This window comes from Anomaloglossus baeobatrachus, chromosome 5 (genome assembly GCF_048569485.1).
Source record: "Anomaloglossus baeobatrachus isolate aAnoBae1 chromosome 5, aAnoBae1.hap1, whole genome shotgun sequence".
Lineage (NCBI taxonomy): Eukaryota > Metazoa > Chordata > Amphibia > Anura > Aromobatidae > Anomaloglossus > Anomaloglossus baeobatrachus.
In genome coordinates, this window is record NC_134357.1 from 527,155,127 (window position 1) to 527,176,731 (window position 21,605).

A 21,605-nucleotide genomic window follows, 5' to 3' on the forward strand; every position below is an offset into this window, starting at 1 on the left:
ACATAGCAGTCCTGTTGCTGATGCGCTGCTCAACAAAAGCGTTTGGACAATCGCAGCTTCAAGTCTCCTAAGATAACTATAAAAAACAACAAAAAGTGATTTTTAAAAAAAAATTAGAAAAATAAAAAATAACACAAAAGTTAAAATCAACCACTTTTACCCAATTAAAAGTAAAACAATAAAAAAATACACATATTTGGTATTGTCGGGTTCAGAAATGTCCAGTCTATCAAATATAAAATAAATTAATCTGATCAGTAAATAGCATATTGAAAAAAAAATTAAAAATGCTAGAATTAAGGTTTTTTTGGCCATCGCAACACTGGAATAAAATACTGTAAGAGATGATAAAAACATTGCATCTACCAAAAAGTGGTATAATTAAAAATGTCAGCTCAGGGTGCAAAAAAATAAGCTATCACACAGCCACAGATCCTAAAAAATGAGAACGTTATGAGTGTCGAAAAATGGTGACAAGAGGCTTTTTTTTTAATGTTTTTTTTACTAACTTCTGATATTTTTGTATAAATAAAATAAAACTATACATGTTTAGTATCTACAAACTCATATTGACCTGGAGAATCATAATACCAGGTCAGTATTTCCTTATATTGACATGGTAAATAAATAACACAAAACCAGTTGTGGAATTGCACTTTTTTTTTGCAATTTCACCGCACTTGGAATTTTTTCCCCAGTTTCTAGTAAACTAGATGGTAAAATTAATGCTTTCTTTTGAAAGTACAACTTGTTCTGCAAAAATCAAGTCCTAATACCGCTATGTTGACGGAAAAAAAAAAAAAGGGTATGGCTCTTGGAAGAAGGCGAGGAAAAACGTAAACGAAAAATGGAAAACTGCTGGGTGGTGAAGGGGTTAATAGTTCAATCGTTTTGTGCATTTACAAATCTGAATCAGTTAAATGAAGTTCAAACTATAGAACATATGACCAGTAAGCTGTTTTTACATGGCAATCGATATGTTGTTTCTTCTTAACGTTTATTTGATTTTTCAGCCAGGTTACATAGCCTATCCACCTGAAATAGATGACGTGTGCACATATTATTGTTTGTATTACTAGCAATGTGGCACAAAATAAGGGTCATATATCAAATCAATACAAACCATCTTTGAACAAGAGAATAGCATAAGCCTTGGCTCTTACCTCGAATATGGACTGGACACTCCTAACACTGTCATTATCCATGGTGCGATTTTGGGAAAAATCTATGGAAGACACTGTCTTACGCACATACTGTTGAGATGTTTGGAGAAGGTCCCTCCACGGGGTCTTTTCTACCTGTATCCTTTTGTGTTGTGCAACTCACTCTGTATATCCTTTTACTTGAGACCAGTAATACACCTTTTAGCCCACAAACAATCCAGCATGCAGCCTCTTAACACAACTAAGGCCTCAATTGGCTCACTTTCTGTCCTCCTCTTTGATGATTAGTCATCATAGCCACTGTCATCATCAATTTTATGCTGACAACCCTATGCCCTGCCTGTTTCTGGGATAACTTCCTATTCTTCTCTTCTATTACATCTTGCTGCATGGGACATTGCTCTTAAGGGTCCTCAGCAGCCCCAGTACAGTGAAAAACATGTAGTAATTGCTGTTCTTCCTCCATGTATTGTTGCATCCTTGTCGTTGTCTGGCTATTAGAAAGATGACGAAAATCACGCATAGAAGAGCAATTTAAGCCTTGTTTATATTGCCGTCTACTTTTTTTTTTCCCATGTGACGCACACAGCTTGCTGCTGTATTCTTTGGTTAATACAGTGGTGTGAAAAAGTGTTTTTTTCCCTACTTGATTTCTTATTCTTTTGCATGTTTGTCACACTTATAAGTTTCCGATCACCAAACAAATTAAAATATTAGACACAATTAACACAAAATGCCGTTTATAAATGAAGGTCTTTATTATTAACGGAAAAGGAGATCCAAGGGAAAAGTGCTTGCCCCCTAAACCTAATAACTGGTTGGGCCACCATTAACAGCAACAACTGCAATTAAGCGTTTGCAATAACTGGCAATGAGTTTTTTACAACGCTCTTGAGGAACATTTAATTGTGACAAACATTCAAAATAAGAAAAAATCAAGAAGGGGCAAACCCGTTTTCACACCATTGTATAAGGTACAGTCATAGCAGCTTATACCGTTCATATCTCAATATAAAGGTCACAAAAAGGCTACTTTCCTCTCCCAGCACTTTTAACTAATCTACAAAAGTTGTACAAAATTTCTTTAAAAAATTATTTGATCTTTATTTAATAAATTGTATCCAATTAAAAACATGTACAAAGTTAGTAGAAAGGAAAAAAAAACACTTTTGTCCTGACGCGTTTCTGGCCTTACGGTACATATTCATTGTTCACAATGAATACGGAATGAAACCTTGTGGCAGTAGACATACCCCCTAATTCCTGTATATTAAATAAATACTACAATATAAAATCTAATCAATTCAGTATAAAAAAAATACAAAAACCACACATACACATATATTAGAAATAACGAGGGATAAATAATAATGTAGTATAAAATCTGACTGGTGATTCAGATCAGTCAGGTGGGTAGAATTAAACATTAATATCTAAAAGGCTTCTATATTTATGATGGTATAGACCTATACATTACTCCTGGATTGACTTTAAGCTTTCTCCATTATTCCGTTGAGTTACATACACTGCTCAATATGGCAATTGTAACACCAAGAAAGAAAATTCCTGGAATTATGGAAATCACAGGATGGATAGACATCATAATATGTGATATGCAAAAGACAACAATATGTTCAAAACAAACTTGATTTATTCCGCATCAAGTATGAACACCACAAAAATAAATCCATGCGCTTACATGACTTAGCTGTGGTTAGTTAGGTTCTTAATAGTCATCTGAAGAATGTTCTGCTGTGCTAAATGTGCTTGAGTAAACCATCAAGATCCACTGCTGGCAACTCCCTTTGCAATTACTGGCTAATGAAGTCCCAGATGTGCTTGATGACAGACAAGTCTGGAGACACTGGAGGCCATGGTAGCATGTTTAGGCCAAGTAGACTGCTCATGGTAGCACCAGCCACATATGGTTTGTGTTGAAAAATGGCTTCTGGGAGAGTTTGGAGAAATGGCTGTACAACATGTTTCACCACCAAATCAATATATCACCGAGCTGTTAGTGTACTTGCAATAAATTTTAGAGAAGACTGGTTACTATAAATCGTGCCACCCCACACAATAATCTCAGGAGTAGGATGAGTTTGACGTTTATTCATGAAGGCTTTTTCATGGAGTAGCCCACATGGTCTCATGAGATTCCAAGATTGGTTTATAGTGATCCATTTTGCAAGTGTCTCATATACCAAGCATAAGGCATCAAACAGTGTCTGAACAAGTCATCAGAAGGCTTTTGCGTGACATTGGGCTATGAACCTGATGTCCAGCTCCAAATGTTTTATTAATTTCATGCCATGATATCATGGTACAGAGCAAGAAGGCAATAAAGGGTGGAATGGAAGTCTCTCCTCTTCTGTGAGGAGTTCCAATTTTGTACTGGATACAATGTAGGTTGGTCTGAAGATTGGCCTTGAGAATCCGTAAACAATGTCATGTAGAGGTCTTCATGAGTGAAGTATCCTAGAAGCCATATTTCAACATTACAATGCCAGGCCACATTTTGCCAATGTTACTGAGAGCAGCCAAAGTGGTAGAAAATGTGCTACCATGGTCTGCGGTATCTGCAGACTTGCCTCCCATCGAGCACGTCATTGGTTAGCAATTGCAAAGCGATCTGCCAGCAGGGGAATTTGATAAATTACATGACTAACTGCATTCAGCGAGGCAAAATATTCTTTAAAAACCTCAATGATAGCAGCAGAGACTTGCAAGTGTGGGGATTTCTGCACGTGGCACTCATACTTGATACTGACTGTCAGTGGTAGTAGTTCTGCCACTGCTTGTGGCTCCCACAATCTTATAGTGAGATACCATGATAAAGGGTTTTTTTTAATTTTACATAAAACATCTATTACAATTGCCACTTTTTCTTCTACTATACATTTTTACTTTTTTAATCACAGTTCCTATCTTCCCATAAAAGGACAGGCCAGAAATATTAGATACATAGCATGCCCAAAAAGCAACAGCTCGGTTAACTAATGAAATATAACAGACCTATAACAAATTAATAGTTTGTGACAGATATCATTTTTTTTAAATCTGTTTTGTAGATTTTGTGTAATGAGGGTTTGACATTTTCTTGTAATCATAGCTTCATGTATTCATGTATCAGGGCGGGCCAGTGGGGCAGGACTATAGGTAGGATTTTTGGCTCTGCCCCAGCCTTTCCACTGCCTCTAGTGTTGATTCAAATTTCGTACCTCTGCTGTCCTATCCACGGGAGTTGCTTGCGCATAATGATCTAATGCCAGTCTTCAAGAAAATGACGTCGGCGGCAGCACCTGCGCATATTGACCTCCAAGCTGTCTACAGTAAAATGGCGCTGGTGGTGTCACATGTGCAGATTGAGGTCTTGGCTCGTCATTGAGCCAAAATCAAATTCTGCGCATACACCGGCACCAGCTCCATTTTCCTGAAGACTGCCAAGAGCTAAATGTGTCCAAGTGGCGCCAGCAGCTACAGTGGTGCAGGCGCAAAATTTAAACCAATAACAGGATGAAAACACCAGAAGCAGCGATGGGGCCATTACAGGAGTTGAAGACCCTACCCACAGTCTGCCCCGATGCACAAAGCTATGATTACAAAAAATCTTCAAACACTCATTATACAAAATCAACTAAATAGATTTCTTGACCACAAGTATCATTGTAATCAGTATAACAGCACCATTATGGCCCTATCTGTACTTTAGTTAGCAAAATCCTGCTGACAGGTTATCTTTAACGCAATTCCCTGTTGCCAAAAACGAAGGACCAAGAAATGCTACGTGCATACCCAAGAAAAAGCAGTGGCAACTAGCTGCAGTATTAGTATGGTGTGTATGTGCATAAAATTAGTCTAATGAGTCGACCTTCATCTCTCTTAAAGAAGCCTGGTTCACAACCACCCTATCTTTTTTATCCCACAAACCCAGTTATTCAACACTTTAAAGAGAAGCTGTCACCAGATTTGGCGACTTTAAGCTGCGGCCACCACCACTGAGCTCTTATATACAGCATTCCAGACTGCTATATATAAATGCCCAGGCTGTGCTGTATCACGTAAAAAAACTTTTACAATGCTCACTTAGGTCCAATGAGTGTCACTGCTTCTGGACCGGCGCCTCCTCTCCGGTCTCGTACCTCCTGTCTACTACGATATCCGTCCTCCTTCTTCCCAGCCCAGTGTGGATGATGTAGACGCAGATTAAAGTGAAAATTGCAGATCAAAGTGCAAATTACAGATCAAAGTGCTGTAATGCGCAGGCACAAGGAAAGTTTAAAGACCGCCCACGCATGCGCACTACAATACTTTGATCTGTTCTGTGTAGTGCAGATCAAAGTGTGCCTGCGCAGGATCTCACTGCCAGCTAGTGTGCATGACATAGGATGCATCATGCACAAGGGCCTCAGAAGAAAGAGGACGGCAATTGCCGCAGAGAGGACGCACTGTTCTGGAGAGAGGAGGCGCCAGATCGAACAGCAGTGACACCCATCTAACCGGATCACCCCTTAGGTAAGTATTCTAAAAGTGGTTTTTTTCCCGTTCTACACAGTGGCCTGGGCTCTTATATACAGCACTCTGGAATGCTGTATATAAGAGCTCAGGGATGGTGGCCGCAGCTTATCTGTCGCCAAATCTGGTGACAGGTTCCCTTTAAACTCCTTCCTCCGCCCACCTCTTCACCCTCCAACCTCCCTCATCTCTGCAGAAGGCATAGGCTATGTACACACGCTGTATCTTTGTGGAGACCACAAAGGTGCACGTTTTTGGTCCCAAAAAACGCTCCGTCGGCATGCAATTCTTGCTGCGTTTTACTGCGTTTTTTACAGCGTTTTTGCCCAGTGCATTTTTAAGTCAAATCTAATGACTGGAAGGGCTCAAAAATGCAGAAAGAATTGACATGCTGCATCTTTGTGGTAACCACAAAGACGCAGCCAAAAAAAGCTGTAACGTGTGGACAGCAAAAATAAAATCTCATAGATTTGCTGGAGAAGAAATGCATGCAGTTTTGGGAGCAACTGCACCCCAAAAACGCACAAAAACGCGTCAAAAAAACGCAGTGTGCGCTCAAGGCCATAGCCAAACATTTCAACAAGATCTAAAAAATCAGGAATGTCTTTACTGCTCAACCACCACAACCCCTACGTATACCACTGCCATCCCCCATTGACCTTGCCCTCACCACTGAAGGAGAGTTTACTCATCACCTCTCCAAATCACAGCTTACTACTTGTGTACTTGACTCCATCCCATCTCACCTGCATCCCAAGCTCACCACCACACTTCTTTATTCTGGTACCTTCCCTTCTGCTTTCAAACATGTCACAATTACACCTATCCTAAAGAAACCATCCCTCGACTCGACCTCTACATACAGTTATTGACCCTTATCACTGCTCCCAATTGCCTCCAAACTCCTTGAAAACTATGTCCACATTGTACTTTCCTTCCACCTCTCATGTACCCTAACTTTTGACAACCTTCAATCTGGCTTCTGTCCCCATCATTCCATTGAAACTGCCCTAACCAAAATTAACAACTTACCGCCAAAGTTAACAGAAGTTTCTCAGTACTTCTCCTTCTAGACCTATCCTCTGCCTTCGACACAGTCAACCACTTTTAGATACTGTGTAGTAGTCATCTTCTATATACTGTAATTGCACTTCGCTATAACAATTGAAATATATTCGGGATACTTTATTGACTCTACCACATTGCATTACTGATGAATATTTATATTGTGGCAAAGTTGAAGTACTTGTAATTGAATTTAACTGCATTCACATACCTGCATATACTTATTTTCTGCTTCTTAATATAATAAACTTAGCACTATGTACCAACTTGGAATTATTCTTACCTGATATGGCTACACCCTTCCTTAGGAAACCTTTGCTTTTTAGATATTATTGATTTTTAATGTAATCAATAAATTTACATTTTTATAATCTTTGGGATTAATTGCACTAATCTCTTTCTCTTGGGTTTGTACCCCTGAGTTCTACTTTTTACATTGTTATTGAGTGATTTCCTTATCATTATATTTTGGTCAGTTTTAGGGACATGCATACGTTCCCCACTATTCTGTAGAATGTAAGCCCGCAAGGGCAGGGCGTTCTCCACTCTGTACCAATTTATCATGATGAATCAATGCTAGGTCATCTCTATCTCTTTCCCTCAACTTTTATCACTGTAATATTTTCTTTTCTTTACAGACTATTCTTCTTCACTGTAGAAGACTTCACTATCTGTAAAATGAGTTAATTGGCTAAGCTGTGATATCATCTCACTATCCAGGTTCACCATAAAATGGCTTCTGCGTTTCCTGCTCTTGCTTTTATACAGACTATTATAGTCTGTTTTGACTGACTGGGTGTGTGATGTAATAGATGCAAGGTATTAAGAGGAATCCTGCCCATCCACACCTAAGGGCATGTGAGCCTGCGAAGTATAAAATAGCCATGATAGGCGATTTGCACAAAGAGATTTGCAAATTGTTCAAGTTGACGGGGTTCAGTAAATTCCTAAAAATGTGGTTGGAACTGAATTCACATAAAAATGATGATCCGGAGTAACAAGTTTGAGTCTAGCTGTAACACATTTGTCACATTCAGGGCATGAATATGAATCTCCCATTTTGATGATCAACAAGATTTGTTTCCCTGGAAAAATATTTCCCACAATCTCAGCATGAAAATGGCTTCTCTCCTATATGATTTCTCCGATGTGTAACAAGACTTGACTTGTGTTTAAAACATTTTCCACATTTTGAGCATGAAAATGGCATCTCCCCTGTGTGAATTTTTTTATGATCAACAAGATTTGATTTCCGAGAAAAACATTTCCCACATTCTGAGCATGAATATGGTTTTTCTCCTGTGTGAGTTTTTTCATGGTCAATAAGATTTACTTTCTGAGAAAAACGTTTACCACATTCTAAACATGAAAATGGCTTCACTCCTGTGTGACTTTTCTGATGCACAGAAAGATGTGATTTTCGACCAAAACATTTCCCACATTCTGTGCATAAGTATGGCTTCTCCCCGGTGTGAATTCTCTGATGTGCAACAAGATCTGACTTTTTTTTAAAACATTTCCCACATTCTGAACATGAAAATGGTTTCTCCCCTGTGTGAGATTTTTGATGGTCAACAAGACTTGATTTCCGAGAAAAACATTTCCCACATTCTAAACATGAAAATGGCTTCTCCCCACTGTGACTTCTTTCATGTCTAATGTAATGAGATGGACAGTTAAAACTCGCTCCACATTCTGAACATGAGTACCGCTTCTCTCCATTGAGACTTCTCTCATATGTAATCAGATGTGATTTCTCTGTAAAACATTTTCCACAAATAGAACATGAAAATGGTTTCTCCTCCATTTGAGTTTTTCGATACTCAAAAAGATATGGTTTCCAGGTTAAATATTTCTCACATTCTGAACATGGAAATTCCTTTGCGTCTGTGTGACTTTTCTCAGTTTTAACAGGATTTGATATATCTATGTAACATTTTCCACATTTTAAACATTCAAATACATTCTCCCCTTTTTGAGATCTTTCATGTTCAACATCCAGTCTGTTATTTTCTTTAACAGTCTGTAAGGAATCAGAAGATAGGACATGTTGAAAAGGATCAGATGATAAATCTTCTCTGTGAAGGGCTGATGGTATATCTAAGATAATAGCATACTCTTCATCTGTTTCTTGTTTGATATCATAATCATCTGCTTTAAAATCTGAAGATATCACATATTCCTTCGAACGTCTCATACACCGACCTGCCGAGAATCAAACCAATTATTTTATATACTTTGTTTACACAGTCACATAGGTTGAAAAATATTTAAAGGGGTTGTCCACTACAAAGACAACCCCTTCTGATTCCACAAGGTTCCCCCAGGGAAAATAAAAAAGCCTATACTTACCTCTAAGGCTGGCACGGCTCTAGCAGTGTCGGGGCTCATGTGACATTGTGACGTCATGTGAGCCCCGCGTCCAATCAGCGCCGGCTTCTGTCTATCCACCTGCGGACATAGGAGCAATCAACAGGAATTGAGTGGCAGCTGCAGCGCTCACTTTTTGTTGATTAATTTGTGCAAAGGTAGGGAGACAGAAGCTGGCGGTGATCGGACGTGGGGCTCCTGTTACGTCACAACATCATGTAAGCCCCAGTAACTCGATTACTGACACCGCTGGAAGTGCACCGGCTGTGGAAGTGAGTATAGACTTTCTTATTTTACCTGGGGTAAGCTAGTAGTTTACAACCCCTTCATTCTGTCTAGTTCAACCTTTCTCTACCAATAGATTCTGTGTCTTAGAATTTTGATATTTTAATACTTTATTAATATTTTTGTAAACAAATTGTAGGGCACATAACAAAATTTAAATTTAATAGAATGTAGAAAAATGTGGGACAAATAAAGCTTTCTAATAAAAACTGAGTAATGTCATGTAATGTTATCGTGTTATTAAGACATTCCCTATTAATAATGTTACCATAACTTTACATTTGTTTGAAACCACAACAAATACATTAGTATAAACTGCACAATAAGTCAAAGCTTACAAGACCAAAATCTGACATAATAAGGCCATGATATATGGCTGTAAACAGGCCAAAACATCTCTGACCATGACCTTTGTGACGTCATGTGTATCAAAACCTTGTAACGAGCACTCTATGCCAGGACTTTAATCTGCAACTAGGCACGGGACATCCCTGCTTATGTGCATCTAAAGGTCATACCGTCGTGACATTACGACATATGTCTTAAACTTATGGCATGTATGTCGTGGATGTTCCAAGTTGTGGCCTGAGCAGTGGTAAGAGGAGGTGCTGAGGATCATATGGAGGCCAGCAAATAGTGAGTATGGCCAGAGCGGTAAGTTATTTGTTGATTTTTTTCTATATCTTACATTTATTATGCTCTGGGGACTATAAAGTTTGCAAAGCATAATAAAGGACATTCAATTTATGAAGAATAAATTCGCTTGGAAAGGAAACTCCCAGGAAAATGTGAGCAAATTCGCAAATTTTAATCTGGTCAAATCTGCTCATATTTAGTCTGAAGGTATTGAGAGATAAGAAATATTTTGGTTATAATAAGGCTGATTTCTATCCCCCTTGTAAGGTAAAGAGAAGTAATAGGTTCATTAGCAATATTAAAGCATCAACAGTTATTAGCTCAACATAAATCTTAGGAAAAGAGTTTTACTGATACGACACAGGATCTCCATTTGACACTGGCAAGCTTGATGTACCGTATTTTTCGGACCATAAGACGCACTTTTTTCCCCCCAAATGTTGGGGGAAAGTTGGGGGTGCGTCTTATGGTCTGACTATAGGGCTGCGGCTGGGAATGAGGGTGCTGCGGGTCATCGGGGGCACGAGCGTCATTACCAGCGCGGGGTGCAGTGAATCAGTACACTCACCCGTCCCCGTGTGTGGAGCCGCCCCCTGCAGCACGCGATGTCTTCCTGTCTGTGCCGGTCAGCTGATCTGTGCTGAGCTGGTCAGCTGATCGGCACAGACAGGAAGACATCGCGATGCAGCAGGGGAACGGCTCCACACACACAGGTCAGTGGTGCAGAGAGGAAGATGATCGGTGCTGGAGGGAGTGAGGAAAAGGTGAGTATAAACGTTTATTTTTTTCTCTGTGCTATAGGATACAGGCCATATACCAGGATGGTATATGAGCACAATGGGGGCATATAGCAGGATGGGAGTATATGAGCAGACAGGATGGGGGTATATGAACAGGATGGGGGGTATGTGAACAGGATGGGGGGTATGTGAACAGGATGGGGGGTATATGAACAGGATGGGGGGTATATGAACAGGATGGGGGTATATGAACAGGATGGGAGTATATGAGCAGGCAGGATGGGGATATATGAACAGGATGGGGGTATATGAACAGGATGGGAGTATATGAGCAGGCAGGATGGGGGTATATGAACAGGATGGGGGTATATGAACAGGATGGATGGGGGGTATACCAATAGGATGGGGGTATATCAATAGGATCGGGGTATATGAACAGGATGGGGTATATGAACAGGATGGGAGTATATGAGCAGGATGGGGGAATATGAGCAGGATGCTGGTATAGGAGCAGGATGGGGGTTTATAGCAGGATCATATACAAGGCAGGAGGATCATTACCAGGATGGGGTACCTTAGTAGAGAATTTGGGGACATTACCCCCATAACAGTGTCAGCAGCAGATCCTCGCCCCATAACAGTGTGTCATGACCACATTTTTTGCTTAAAGTTTTATTTTCCTCCTCTAAAACCAGGGTGCGTCTTATAGTCCGGTGCGTCTTATAGTCCGAAAAATACGGTAAGTTCAAGGAATCTCCTGGCCTTCACCCTGCAGCCTAAACTGTGCAAGGAGTTTTGGTGGATTTGCTTCATGAAGTTCCTCAAGTTGTGGTCTCAAAGTATTCAAGAATACAGTGAGATACTGTGTGAAAGGAGTATTAACTGCTTTAAAGTATCTAGACTCCAAGATGTAATAACAATTGTGTAGGGTTCTGTTGGATAAATGTTCAGTTGAGCCACCAGGATATTGTGTTATTTGTAGTGATTGTCCGGAGTCTGCATGGTTTCCTGAATGTCATTACTTTTTTTTTTTTTAAATCAGATAAATTTTTATTGCATTTTAAAACTTTCATAAACATAACAACAAATTGTGAGGGTAGTCCTCACACATACCTTACTTAGATATCAATAAATACTTGAGATCTAAACTTGAAGGCATTATGCTATATTTAAATACATTTTTAGTATTGTATAGTTCTTGTTATATCCTTATCTCATAATTTATAAGACTGATATTTTCATCCATATTTATTTAGTATTTTGCCAGTAAGTGGGAATCTAAAGCTGATAATCCTGAAAGATCCCAGGGCTCATGTCGCGGACGGGTGCCGCCTCCGTTGCGGCAAAGGGGCTGCTCGAGAGCACTCGGATCCGGGATCGTGTCTGAGGCTCGAGTGGTGACCGGACCCGGGGCTTGTGCAACCGCCCATCCTCGCAACAGTGAAAGGGGGTATTTACAGGGGAGATAGTTTTTTTCTGTGACGCCACCCGTGGGTTGTGGTGATGGGATGGTGGCACCACCGCTGTCTCTTGGGGCCAGTGTCCGGGACCGATGGTGTTGGGCAGCAAGGTGGTATCCCCTCCACGGCTAGGGTAGGTGTAGTCCCGGGGCCCAGGTGTAGGTAGGGAGCAGTGCTGGGACGTCGTCGGCAGGTTGGACCGGGTGACACCGGTGTACTCACAATTAGGAATAATGCACACAGAGTCTGTACTGTAAACCAAGGCCGGATGCCGGTTGCTGTTGGAGAGGTGTGCTGGTCCCGCACACGGGTTAGCAAGGTAGGAACCCTTCCTCCTGCACTTGTGTCTTGCGGTGTGTTGATTAAACCCGCTTGGAACGGGAGAAATCCGCTCCCCTGCAGCTTTGTACGCAGAGGGGGCCATTGCCCGCAAACTCTGACCCTTGGGATTTTAATGGGTTCTTCGCAGACACCCTATCCCCGCATTGGGCTGCTGGTTTGCTCTCTCTGGGCTTCTCTCTTTGGAAACAAGGCCTGGTACCTTGTCCCGCTGGTCAATTAACAAGGGGCCTGAAGTTTGCTTCGTCTTAGGGTCCAGGTACCCCGCCTGTGCACGACCTCCGGACCGGATTCCCGTTGTCGGTACCGGCGGGCTACAACCCTGCCCTGGTCCACTTCAGGTTTTCGGCGACCTTATCTCTGTCGCCTGTGGCCCTATACTGCCGTCTGACACCTAGTCAATTCTCCCGTGGTCCCAGGGCTCCAACCCCGACCACACTGCACTTCAGTTCCTCACTCCAACTCCACTTCAACTTAACTGCAGCTTCAACCTCAACTTAACTGACTCCTTCCCGCCCCTTGTCACCTCAAGACCCCTAGGTGGGCATTCCCATCTACCTGGTCCCGCCCACTGGTGTGTCCTGGCTGTCATGGGGGGCCGACTAGGCTTTGTGGCTGGTGTTCCTGTGTGTGGGATGTGGTGTTATTTCACAAGGAGGAGGCGATTCCTGTACCCGTGGTGGGGGGTACAATCATCTGTGGCTACCTGATTTTGCCAGGGCGTCACACTCATAAGTGATACAAAATTGTAGAACTCAGTAGCTGAAAAGAAACTGATGTCTCTACATTTAGTAGTCACTACTCACCTGGACGGTTATCTGTAGAAATCTCCTCTTTACACCGCTCATCACCGCTCACATATGTCTCTGAAGTATTAATATGGGTCAGTTCTTCACCCTGAAACAAATATTATAAAAGTCACAGATGAAAAAGTCACATCTACGATAAGCTCTAATCCTGCCATCTCCACCGTTCTCATTACACAAATATAAAACATATATAATACTGGTGGATAAAACAAGACAGAGCACAAGACCTTCACAGCCGTTTACACATCATAGGGGAGATTTCATGACACCTTCTCTCCATCTACCTGATGATCCTGAAGAACATTAGGATTTTCTTGGTTACAGTCCTGAGGAAAAAGAGGACGGGGAGATCTCTCTGGTGTTGTCCTCTTACTGGACAGAACTGGAGGAAACACATACAGGGACTGAATTTATGTTTACATACAGATAATTATAGGCCGTGTGTATTTAGTCCTGTCTATTACCTGGTGATGTGAGAGGCTGGGTAACCTCCATCATGACGTCCTTGTATAGATCTTTGTGTCCTTCTAAATATTCCCACTCCTCCATGGAGAAATAGACAGTGACATCCTGACACCTTATCGGAACCTGACACATACAATGATACCGTCATCATCATAATCCCTTCATAGCGTTACTGTATAATGTCCCAGCATTCCCAGCAGTATCACCTCTCCAGTCAGCAGCTCAATCATCTTGTAGATGAGTTCTAGGACCTTCTGATCATTGATGTCGTCATGTATCAAGGGGTGAGGTGGAGGCCCCGTGATTGGGCTAAGGGGTCTTTCCCATCCCTCATACACAGGGGCCTGACAGTGCTCACTCGAGGTCTTTTTCATCACCGTGTAATCCTGGATATGGAGAAACACAGTACTAAATCTCACTACAGACATTTCCAGAGTCCTCACCTCTCCAGTTCTCTCCATCTGTTATTCCCATAGATAAGAATGATGTAATGTGGCGTCATCAGAATCTCTCACCTCTCCAGTAAGCTGGAAGAGGATCTCTAGGGTGAGGTGTAATATCCTTTCCGACATCTTGTCTCTGTCCCTCTCCATCCTGGATGGATCAATAAGGAAAATTCTCTTATATAGAAGATGTTCACTGAGAAGATCTGATGTTTTAGGAGTCTGAATGGAAAAAAGATGAAAAATTGTAAAGTCATACAAAATACTGGAGATAAGGGGAAAGATATGAAAAGATATATATATATATATATATATATATAAAATAATATTATTCACTGATGAGCAAAAGGGTAACAATGTTTGGAACTATTGATTTTCAGGCTCCATATTTCACCAACCACTACATCTTTGAGTGTGAGACTATCATTTTATAGACAATCATCTTGACTATCTCCTACATAAATTTGACTTACAATTATTTAGCAAATGATTAGTTATGCAGTTTCTTGTCACTGCATTGTTACTGTTTTGCTACTGGTGGTGGAAAAATATTATTCTTCCTGTATACTACAAATTACAGCCTGATCTCACAGTCCCTAATAGCTCAGTGTGTTATTAGGTTGATTCCCAAAAGAAATGTCAATGGTTCAAGTCAAGGAGCAGACATGAAGAAGATTTCTCAAGAAAAGAGAGACAGCATCATCTAGCTCATCGATAGTCATCTCTCAGCCAAGAAAGTTGGCAAACTGCATCATGTAAGTGCTATAACAGTTTGAAGAAAATGAACTGAAGGCTATCCATTCAAAAGCCAAGATGTGGACATCCAGTCAAAATATCATAGCCAACAAGTCAACTCATCAGAAGATCATTCTACAGCAACAAACACAGCAGTGGAGGCGGCTCGTATGCTTCATAATAGTAAGATCACAGACGTACATACAAACACTGTGCGATGCATGTTACACAAGTCTAGAATGGTGGCCCGAAAAAAGGTGAAGAAGCTTTGACTTCAATATCGTGGTAAGAAGCGTATGCTCGAATTTGCAAAAAAGTACGAAAAGTGGATGGTAGAAGATTGGAAAAACGTGAGTTGGACCAATGAGATGAAAGTCAATAGACTAGGCTATGATGGGTGAAAATGAATCTGGAAGAAACAATGGAAAAAGGGGCTAACAGATAGAGAAATTGATGGGAACTGTGATTTTCAGTGGAGAAAGCCTGATGATATGAGGTTGTTTCACCGCCAAAGGCGTTGGATACTTGGCTAGGAGCGATGGTGGGCTCAATGTTCAGCTATATGTTACCGTGTTTTTCCAAAAATAAGACCTCCCCCAAAAATAAGCCCTAGCAGGGTTTTTCAGCATTTTCGGAGAAAGGCTTAAATATAAGCCCTCCCCCGAAAATAAGCCCTAGTCGCGGATCAATAATGAAGTGTCCGTGCAGCTAAAAAAGTTACAGATACTGCAGGACACTTCATTATACACAGCGGCACCCGGCAATTACACTCGCCCAACACTGAGCGGCAGGACCTGCAGTGATCACACACCCACACACATCAGCTATCACACACACACACACACACACCAGATCTCACACACAAACATCGGATCTCACACACAGTCAGATCGCACACATAAGCAGATCGCACACACAAACATCGGATCACATGCAAACATCGGATCACACACACATTGGATCGCACACACATCGGATCGCATACACACTCACCTCATTCAGCGACACCGATCTCTTCTCGCCGGGAGAATCCTGAGAGGCAGTGCAGTGGAGCGCAACGAACAGGACCTGCGGCGGGACACGTGACTTGCTCTCATTCCCTGCTGCCGTAAGTGCTGGATGTGATGTGTGTGTGTGTGTGTGTGATCTGCTGTGTGTGTCTGCAATCAGCTGTGTGTGTGTCTGCGATCGCCTGTGTGTATCTATGATCGGCTGTGTGTGCCTGTGATCGGATGTGTGTATCTGTGATCGGCTGTGTGTGCCTGTGATCGGATGTGTGTATTTGTGATCGGCTGTGTGTGCCTGTGATCGGATGTGTGTATCTGTGATCGGCTGTGTGTGCCTGTGATCGGATGTGTGTATCTGTGATCGGCTGTGTGTGCCTGTGATCAGATATGTGTATCTGTGATCGGCTGTGTGTGCCTGCAATCGGATGTGTGTATCTGTGATCGGCTGTGTGTGTCTGCGATCGGATGTGTGTATCTGTGATCGGCTGTGTGTGCCTGCGATCGGATGTGTGTATCTGTGATGGCTGTGTGTGCCTGCGATCTGCTGTGTGTGATCTGCTGTGTATATCTGCAATCTGCTGTGTGTGTGTGCCTGCGATCGGCTGTGTGTATCTGTGATCGGCTGTGTGTGCCTGCGATCTGCTGTGTGTGATCTGCTGTGTATATCTGCGATCTGCTCTGTGTGTGTGATCTGCTGTGTGTGTGTGTGTGTGTGTGTGAGTGTGAGTGATCTGCTGTGTGTTTGATCTGCTGTGTGTGCCTGCGATCTGCTGTGTGTGTGATATGCTGTGTGTGTGATCTGCTGTGTGTGTCAGCGTGTCAGCTAGCAGCAGGTTAGGACGGCGTGCAGCACCCACCGGAGATCACAGGAGAACCTTGGAACCACGCAGACGTCCTGGTCTGGTGAGTATGAGTCTCCTGGGAAGTGGGGGGGGGATTTACGCTTTTTTGGGAGGTAAACTTACCCCCAACCGTGTTTCTCCAAGAATAAGACCTCCTCCAAAAATAAGCCCTAGTGCTTTTTTTGGGGGAAAAAAAAAATATAAGACAGTGTCTTATTTTTGGAAAAACACGGGTAGTATCCTACAAGACTAGTTACTTTGTACATTCAAGTATTAGGAGTATGAAAAGGATGACATAGTGTTCCAGTAGGACAATGACCAGAAGCATACTTCAAGATTGATGAAGAAATGGTTCAATGACAATGAAGTAGAGGTGCTGGATTGGCTCCCATAGTTCTGAGTCCTCAAAAAAAAAAATCAAATACTTGTAGGTAGAGTTGAAAGCTGCATACTTACTCAAGGGAGTCGACCAGTATGCACCAACATTGAGAACCTGTAGTAGAGACATGGGATCAGATTTCGGTCCAGACATGCTTCAATCTGATCGAAAGCATGCCCCGAAGGATTCAAGCAGTGTTGAAAGCCAAAGGTGGATTTACAAAATGATATAAATTTAAATTTAGAATTTTAGGAGAAAAACAGTAACAATGCAGCAACATAACAAGAATCTACATAAATAATCATATCATAAATAGTTGCAACTCAATTTTATATATGAGTTAGCCAAGATGATTGTGTATAAAATTTACGATAGAGTTATGTTTGAAACTGTAGTGGATTGTGAGATATGGAGCCTCAAAGTCAAATGATCAAAACATTGTTACCCTTTTGCTCATCAGTGTTACTGACAGCAGAAAAGATATTGCTAGTGACAGAAGTTGGCAAACCAGCCTGACAAGTTTTAATAAAGAAGTGAGTAAAAACATGGACTGAGGCATAGCAGTGATTTCGACCTTGCAAATTAAATTTACACTGTCGCACATAGATGCCTAAAGAGTAAATTAAGATCTATAGATTAGAAAGTAAGGTCAACATTGGATCCAAATCTTGCTCAAAGACTGCATCCAGAGAATTGTGAATGACTGCTAATTTAAATGGTATCCTGTATTAATGGTGTACCTCAAGGTTCAGTGCTTAGTACAGCAATTGTAATAAGATGGGATTTATAGTGTTGTATCTATTTTTCCAGATGACACCAAACTATGTAGTATGAACATCTTCAATAGGCTGTGCTATAAGTTACAAGCTGACTTTGGATAAATTGTATAGCTAGGCATCCGCTTAGCAAATAAGATTCAATGTGGATCAATGAAATGGCAATATTAACCCGCAGACATCATATGTTTTAGTATGAATAAAACTAGGAGAGTCACTTGTAGAGAAGGATCTGGGTGTACTTGTAGATCACAGACTACATAACTGCATGCAATGTCTATCAGCGGCTTCTAAAGCTAGCAAGATATTATCATGAATTAAATGATTGTTACAATCGACCTTACCACTCACATGAGGACAAAAAGAAACAGGGGATATGTTAATCACAGGTCCCTTACTGACAAGTAGTACCCCAAACCTGACCCTGTTTTGTCCCTGCATGACCACAGAGGTTGGCACTCTAAAGTTACGCTGCACCCATCTGCTGACCCTGAGTGTCCTTACCTGCATCCTAAACTAACCAATAAACATAAAAAAGTGCATACAGGAAGAGGGTGAGACACAGAGCTAAAGATGTATTCACACATTTGCACAGGAAAGATGGAAGAAACTGAAGGAATCTCAAAAAAGACTTATAGAATAAGTGGAACTCCTCCAAATCCCAAATAAAACATAATGGGAGAATACTGGAAAGTGACACACACAATCCGCAGAGAAAGCAAAAGTGATTACTTAGCAAGATTATTTTAAACTGAGGAGCTGGGACTCTAAATGGCCATCAATCTTAGAATTGACTAGTATAAAGAACCCCTCCCAAGATGTGATAGGGCAAACAAAACAATGAAGTAAACACACTATAGAAATAAAGTAGAAATAAAAAAGAAAGGAAAGACAAGAAAACTAACAGCAGTTGGACCCATACAAACTTGCTGTGGTACAATGGAGAGGGAAACTGACCAAACAGTCAGACGTCACCGTATGGAGCCCTGGAGTTGAGCCATGACAGTACTCTCCTTCTAAAATGGGCCACTGGTCCCTCAGACAACCCCATCTTCTGATGACGCTGATGAAACTTTCTTATCATGCGATCTACATGAAGATCCTTCGAATTGACCCAGGGGTTACTCTCAGGATGGTAACTCTTCCACTTGATTAGATATTGCAGATGGCGCCTGACCCGCCTGGATCCTAGGACTTGTTCTACTTCATACTCCCGATCCGCCTCCTGATCCACCTTAATACTGTCTCTAGGACCAGGAATCACTTCAAATTTTTTTGAAAGGGAAGAATGGAAGAAGTTGTTGATTTTCCAAGCTACAAGGAGCTGAAGCTTAACCGTTACTGAATTCCAAACTTTAATAATCCTGCAAGGACCAACAAATTTGGGAGAAGCCACATTAAGCCGTACAATTTTCAAGGAAAATCACACAAACTCCCCCACCCTAAAGAAATGAGCTATTCTGCATCTGTGGTTTGCTCCCTTTTTTGCCAAAGCACTAGTCACCAAAAAAAACTTTTCCTCCAGACTTTAGAGGAGAAGACATTTTCTTCCCAATAGACTGGACAACTGCAAACCAGAAAAATTCCCTAAAACTGGATGAAAAGAGGCAGAAACTCTGACTAGTCTTCCTGATTAGATGAAACGAAACACCTCAAATATTGGTTAATCCTCTCAGTCTGTCCATTAGTCTTGGGATGGTACCCTCATGAGAATGACAGTTTGATACCCAATCTGGAGCATAAAGTACACCAAAAGCTAGCCAAAAATTGGATCCCTGTGTCTGAAATGTTTTTGGCAACACCATGTAATTTAACAATTTGAGAAATGAACAACGTAGCTAAACTCTTAGCAATAGGTAAATTTAGAAGAGGAACCAATCTTGCTGAAGCAATCTACCATGACCCACAGAACAGTATTACTACCAGAATTGAATAAATCAGTAACAAAGTCTATGGAAAAGTAGGTCCAGGGCTTTGATGAAATTTCATTAGGAAGGAGATAACCTGCTGGGGCCTGACAAGAAGCTTTAGTTCTGGCATAGACTCTACATTTACGAACATGCTCATCTACATCCTTGTGAGCATTAAGCCATCAAAAGAATACATATGAGGTTATACGCTTATCAAGTCAAGTTTAGAGAACCATTTATCTCCAGTTAATTGATTAAACAGGTCCGATATGTAGGGGAAAAGATAAGGATTGCAGACTTTGATTTTATTAATCTCTCTAAAGTACAAACATGGATGCAACGCTCCATCTTTTTTCTTAAAGAAAAACCCCACAGCGAAAGGAGAAGTTGATGGCTGTACATGCCCCTTGGCCAGACTTTCTTGTATATATTCTTTCAAAGCCACTCTCATTCTGGAAGAGAGATGTTAAACATATGAAACTTAGCCAGTTTTGCATCTCGTATGAATTCGATAGCGCAATCATATGTCTTGTTCGGTGGACGAATTCACAGTCTCAGAAAATACATCAACAAAGTCCTGAATGAATTCTGGAAGGTGAGACCTCACAGAAGCCAAGGGTCTAGATAAACAACCTGAGTCTCCCAAGTGATAGTGCTTAACTAATCAAGGTTTGATTTTTTTAGCTTGTTTTTCTCTTGTTTCTTCCAGACCCATCTGCACCCATCAGAGCCTAGCCTATTAACTTTCATCTCATTACTCCAAATCACCCATTTTTAATCTTCTACTGTCCACTAGAGCCAACACTTCTTATATTGATATTGAGGCTTCTCCAACTTTTTTGGGCCACCATTCTAGACTTGTGTAATGTGCATTGCACCGTTCTTGCTTGAATATCTGTGATCTCACTATTACGAGCCATACGAGCCACCTCTACAGCCGTGTTTGTTGCACCAGAACTTATAGACCTTGTGATGGCCGGCTTGTTGACTCCATTATTTTGCCTGGAAGTCCTTTCTTGGCTTTTCAATGAATAAACAAACTTCATTTCGTATTTTTCCAACTTTCTTGGTTGAGAGACCATTATCGATGAGCTGGATACTGTTTCTTGGGAAGTCTTCTTCATGGCTGCTCCTTGATTCAAACCAGTGACGTTTTGTTGGAAATTAACCTAATAACACACTGTACTATTAGGGAATGTGAGAACAGGTTGTAATTTGTAGTATACAGGAAGAAAAGAATTTGGCACCACCAAAATTGTTACTCTTTTGTTGATAAGTGTAACTAGCACCTCCCAAGACTTGATAGGGTAAACAAAACAAGGACGTGAACACACCTGAGTAGAAATAAAACAGAAAGGAAAGGAAAGACAAGAAAAGTAACAGTGGTTAGACTGATAAAAAACATAGAAGAGGTTAGAACAACCAACATACACAGAATTTTAAACCGTGCCATGATATATACATGGATAAAGCCATATACAGAACATAAATGCAAAAGAGAAAAAGAGACTGTACAACAGCAATTTGTGAAAATAGAAAATGAGTTTATTTAAATAGTCAATCCAGAAAAAACATGCATAAAAGAACAGAACAGAACTTTGGTGAGAGGACCAGCAGGTGGCGTACTCACTCCACAGCTCAGTAACGTATAAAGAGAAAAAATGTATTG

General features: G+C 41.1%; 1 protein-coding gene across 1 annotated transcript in view; it reads right to left on the reverse strand.

Moving 5' to 3' along the window:
* LOC142312109 (uncharacterized) overlaps positions 1–21,605 on the reverse strand; it is a 120,456-nt gene that overhangs the window by 26,944 nt on the left and 71,907 nt on the right. The window contains 6 exon segments of the mRNA XM_075350992.1: positions 7,806–8,945; positions 13,377–13,467; positions 13,664–13,761; positions 13,844–13,967; positions 14,051–14,230; positions 14,360–14,509. Of these exon segments, the coding sequence (XP_075207107.1) occupies positions 7,806–8,945; positions 13,377–13,467; positions 13,664–13,761; positions 13,844–13,967; positions 14,051–14,230; positions 14,360–14,509 (1,783 nt within the window).